A 5,745-nucleotide genomic window follows, 5' to 3' on the forward strand; every position below is an offset into this window, starting at 1 on the left:
ACATCATTCGTCACTCTCGTGAGTTTTGAATATCTCCCTATCAAGACCACCTTTCGCCAACAAAGTAACTAGTATGAATAATTAATTGGCTTATAACTAGAACTAGTAAGTTCTGAGGATTATTGGGTAACAAGAAGAATAGATACAACCAATTCGTGGTAATCATATAAAAATAAACACACAACTCCACTCCTCTCTTCCCCCTCTCATGGTTCCACCCACTGCACACATATGATTTATGAAAGTACGTTTGAATGTGTGCACTAGAATGTATTCCTTTTTACCAGATTTTATATAGCCAATCCATTGAAATGCGTGCTTTAGTATCATTGTATTACTTTCGTTGATTGCAGTTGTTTAACGGTTGTTTATTATTTAAACTGTAAAAACGTTGAATGTTTTCCTTTTGAGTGTGTATGTATGTATGTAAGTATGTATGTTTTTGGTTTTATGTGTATAGTCTATGTATGTATGTTTTATATATTAATATTTGTTTAGTTTCCGGTATCAGCAACGAAAATGCACCATAAAACGTTTTGGGAATAAACATTAATTAAGCTTTTGTTTGTTTATTTATTTTGTTTGATTGTTAAACCGGGCCTCAACCAAACACACGAAAATTTCGTGGAAATCTAAATGGTTGATTGTTTTAGTTACACACATTTACGTTTTGTTTATTTTTTGGGAATATTCTATCGTCTTGCTTGTGTGATTACAGCCTAAAATTATGCAATTTTAAATTGAGCAAAAACAAGTGTTTAGTTGAAAGTACATAATATCAAAAGATATATACACCTTCGAGTTAGGCATACAGGTAGAAGGTGGAAAACGTAAAGAATTTAATAACAAATATAACACTTTTTCCTAACTTACTAAGTAAGTAACTAACTAACTAATTAACTAAGTAAGTAAGTTACTAACTAACTAACTAACTAACTAACTAACTAACTAACTAACTATCTAACTAACTAACTAACTAACTAACTAACTAACTAACTAACTAACTAACTAACTAACTAAGTAACTAACTAACTAACTAACTAACTAACTAACTAACTAACTAACTAACTAACTAACTAACTAACTAACTAACTAACTAACTAACTATCTATCTATCTATCTATCTATCTATCTATCTATCTATCTATCTATCTATCTATCTATCTATCTATCTATCAATCTATCAATCTATCAATCTATCAATCTATCAATCTATCAATCTATCAATCTATCAATCTATCTATCTATCTATCTATCTATCTATCTATCTATCTATCTATCTATCTATCTATCTATCTATCTATCTATCTATCTATCTATCTATCTATCTATCTATCTATCTATCTATCTATCTATCTATCTATCTATCTATCTATCTATCTATCTATCTATCTATCTATCTATCTATCTATCTATCTATCTATCTATCTATCTATCTATCTATCTATCTATCTATCTATCTATCTATCTATTTGTCTATCTATCTATCTATCTATCTATCTATCTATCTATCTATCTATCTATCTATCTATCTATCTATCTATCTATCTATCTATCTATCTATCTATCTATCTATCTATCTATCTATCTATCTATCTATCTATCTATCTATCTATCTTTCTATCTATCTATCTATCTATCTATCTATCTATCTATCTATCTATCTATCTATCTATCTGTCTATCTATCTATCTATCTATCTATCTATCTATCTATCTATCTATCTATCTATCTATCTATCTATCTATCTATCTATCTATCTATCTATCTATCTATCTATCTATCTATCTATCTATCTATCTATCTATCTATCTATCTATCTATCTATCTAATCTATCTATCTATCTATCTATCTATCTATCTATCTATCTATCTATCTATCTATCTATCTATCTATCTATCTATCTATTTATCTATCTTTTTATCTATCTATTTATCTATCTATCTAAGTATCTAACATCTTTCTTAACCCTGATGGCTCAGTTTCTTTCCTACTTTCTTTAATGTTTATGTATCTGTGGATCTTTGCTCTCTTTGCAGGGAATCGCAACGGTCATTATGGTCTCGTAAGGGAGGTGCACCTTTTCAACCTAAACCTTGGAGGCTTCATTCAAATTGTTATTTAAAATCTATGCGCATTCATAATACATTTTAAAATCTATTTTATGTTAAATTATTAGAATAATTGTTTAGTTTTATATTAAATATAATATGAAAAAAGTATATTTTGCCAAAACAACAGTTGTGAAAATATTATTTTTTTTCTTTGTTTTTGTTTTGGATTTAAAAATATTTATATTATGGCCCCAATATATGTATATACATACATATGTATGTATTTGCCTGCGTATATGTTTAGAATAAAAATATTACATTTTCGCTTAAATAAAATTTGAAATAAAATACAATTGAATATTTATTATTGCATAGCCAAAAGGCGCATTTAGGCACTCAACAACAAACATACAGCCGAGCTATTAAAATGCTGAAAAAACAAACATGTATGTGTATATCATTAGATAAGCTGCTATTGTGCTGGTTGGCATGATGTCAGTGAATTTTGTTCTAATTTTTTTCTAAATTTTATACACATTTTTTTTGTTTAATATGCATGCTCCTAAAAGTATGCTGCATTGTGATTAAAAACAAATGTAAACAGTAGGTGTATGCAAATATATGTTTTATAACAACAGTCCTTTTATCTATATACATATATATGTATGTTATATACGTATGTATGTGTGTAACTTGTGGTTTGTTTGCTAAATACTCTTTCTCATTTTTAGGGTTTTTTTTCGTCATTGTGGAAATTGTTGTACTAATTTCTTTCTAAACCTTATCATGTGTCTGCCACTGGCAATGTATTTACTTTTTTCCCATGTGTGTTTGTTCAACAACTCACACTGTGTCTGATGTCTGTTTATCTTTCTAATGTTTGGTGTGTGTGTGTGTGTGTGTGTTATTCTATTTTACTCTCTTACACTCTTTGTATTAAGAATATGTGGGTGGTTGATGATGTGTGAGGGAATGTGTTAAATATTTTTGATATATTTTATGTAAACAAATCTTTAGTTTTACTCTTTTTTTGCCATCACCAACTCATTCTCTTTTCTTTTAATGGCACAAAAGCATCAATTTCATTAAAAGTTTGATGCCAAAAACAAACATGCTGGCTTTCAGCATATTTACATGCACACACACACACCCACTCACACATTCCTCTTTCCTCCTCTACCCATTGCATTAATTCCTTTAATGTGTGTGTGTGTTTATTTATCAGTAATTGTGTAACAGGAAGAGGAAAAGGCAACACAGAGAAAGACTAAGAGCGAGAGTAAATGTATGTTTGGTTATGTATTTCATGTATTTGTGTGGTAAATGTTGATGATAATGACAACGTTTATGCCAATCATCATTTACCACATGTAATTATTTTACAGTTTTATCATAAATTCTACATCTTTTGTTTGAAATGTTCTTTTTCATTTATTCATATGTACTTGTGTTTGTAGTTATATTTTTTTAGTTTTTGAAATGAAAAAAAATCATTCTTCGTACAAACTTCTTTGTTGGTTATATAGTTAACAAACAACGAAATTATAAATTTTCTTCATAAAATACATTAATAAACAAATACTTGTGTATTAAACATGTAAGTAAGTTTTCAAAAGAAGTATGAAAATTTTATCGGGCACTTATGACGTGTTGTGAAGGAAAGAACACAGTTCCTAGTCAACATGTAGCCTAGAGTATAGTCCATAGTCTAGTCTATAGTATAGTCTGTAGTCTAGTCTATAGTCTAGTCTATAGTCTAGTCTATAGTCTAGTCTATAGTCTAGTCTATAGTCTAGTCTATAGTCTAGTCTATAGTCTAGTCTATAGTCTAGTCTATAGTCTAGTCTATAGTCTAGTCTATAGTCTAGTCTATAGTCTATTCTATAGTCTAGTCTATAGTCTAGTCTATAGTCTAGTCTATAGTCTAGTCTATAGTCTAGTCTATAGTCTAGTCTAGTGTTTAGTCTAGTTTATAGTCTAGTATATAGTCTGGTCCATTGCTTGGTATATATTCTAGCTCATAGTCCAGTCTATAGACTAGTCTATATTCTATTCCAGTCAATGGACTAGCCTATATTCTAGCCCATAGTCTAGTGTATAGTCTGGTCTATAGTACTGTCTATAGTCTAGTTTATAGTCTATACTCTAGTCTGTATTCTTGTTATGCCTTTGTTTAATTTGTATGGAAATACTATTACTTCACTAAATAAAATATTCTTAAAATCAGCTTGTTCCTGGGACAATTATGGTCCCATTCATGATATGTGATCACTCACGCATTATACTAATTTAAGTGTTAGAATTAGAAAAATTAAATATACCTTATTGGAGAAAATCTGTCCCAGAATTAGAACTTGAAATCCCCATTTTGGGGACAAATCCTTACATCTGGCGACACTGCGCAGCTTTTTGAATAAGAACGTTATTTAATACCCGGAGCGCCATCTATGAGATAAATACTAAACAGTTTTTTAATCAATGCTTTTTCTGAAAGCTTTTTTGCAGATTAGAGTTTCTTAAACCCAACATGTTGTCAACAACAATACACAGCTGATTGTCATAATAAAAATCAAATTGCAGCAATTCATTGAATCTTTCTCAAAAATTGCAATTAGAAAAGCGGTTTTGTAAAATTCCGGTGTTTATTTTTTAAATTAATTCAATTTACCTGCAAATCTATTTATAGAAAAATGCATTTACACAAAGTCCAAAGTGAAAACGATGTCATTGCTCAGCTGGGCAGCATGCTGGCGGAAAAATCTCAAGAGGCTATTGATAGCAATGGCGTGTTTCGTTTGGGAGTATCAGGTGAGTGCAAAACTAAAATAAGCAAGTGACCTTGTACATTAAAGGTTAAGAATAAATAAACATTTTAATTTAAATTATTTTTTATAAATTCACAGGTGGTTCGGTTGTCAATTATTTGGCCACAGCTTTAGCAGAAACTAAAATGAATTTAGACAAATTTAAGTTTTTCTTTTGCGATGAAAGATTTGTACCCGAAACCGATAAAGATTCTACAAGTGGTGTGTACAAAACAACTCTACTACCCAAAACTTCTTTAAAAGAAGTACAATTTATTGGAATTGATACAAGTCTTACTTTAAAAGAATGTGCTCAAGATTATGAGGAAAAGATATTAAAAGAGTTCGACATGAAAAGTGGCGATATACCACAATTTGATTTATTAATTTTAGGCATAGGACCAGATGGTCATACTTGTTCATTATTTCCGCAACATCCATTACTAAAAGAGAAAGATCATTTAATAGCAGCTATAGATAACTCACCTAAACCACCACCCAAACGGGTCACAATGACATTCCCATTGATTAACAATGCAAAAATGTGCTTGTTTGTGATGTGTGGTGAGGGTAAGGCAGATATTGTTAAGGTGAGTAGAACAAAACCATGGAAATTGTTTTCAAAAAAGCAGAGAACAAATTTCGAAAGTCTCAAATTAAAAAATTAAAACAAAACTTGACTTTGAATCTTCACAACACTGTAGCTTGGCTGTATCTAAAACCTCACAAAAACTAGAACTGAGCCAAATGAACTAGAAGTGAACAAGAACTGAACTAAAACTAAACTAGAACTGAACTAGAACTGAACTAGAACTGAGCTAGAACTGAACTAGAACTGAACTAGAACTGAACTAGAACTGAACTAGAACTGAACTAGAACTGAACT

At 30.0% G+C, this 5,745-nt stretch overlaps 1 protein-coding gene across 1 annotated transcript in view; it reads left to right on the forward strand.

The window, feature by feature from the left end:
* Positions 1–4,615: 4,615 nt before the first annotated feature.
* The window catches only part of LOC111681040 (6-phosphogluconolactonase), a 5,976-nt gene continuing 4,846 nt past the window's right edge, over positions 4,616–5,745 (forward strand). The window contains exons 1-2 of the mRNA XM_023442756.2: positions 4,616–4,863; positions 4,959–5,449. Coding sequence (XP_023298524.2) covers positions 4,746–4,863; positions 4,959–5,449 — 609 coding nt within the window. The 5' untranslated portion in view covers positions 4,616–4,745. The remainder of the gene's footprint in view (positions 4,864–4,958; positions 5,450–5,745) is intronic.

This window comes from Lucilia cuprina, chromosome 6, assembly GCF_022045245.1.
Source record: "Lucilia cuprina isolate Lc7/37 chromosome 6, ASM2204524v1, whole genome shotgun sequence".
NCBI classification, from domain to species: Eukaryota; Metazoa; Arthropoda; class Insecta; order Diptera; family Calliphoridae; genus Lucilia; species Lucilia cuprina.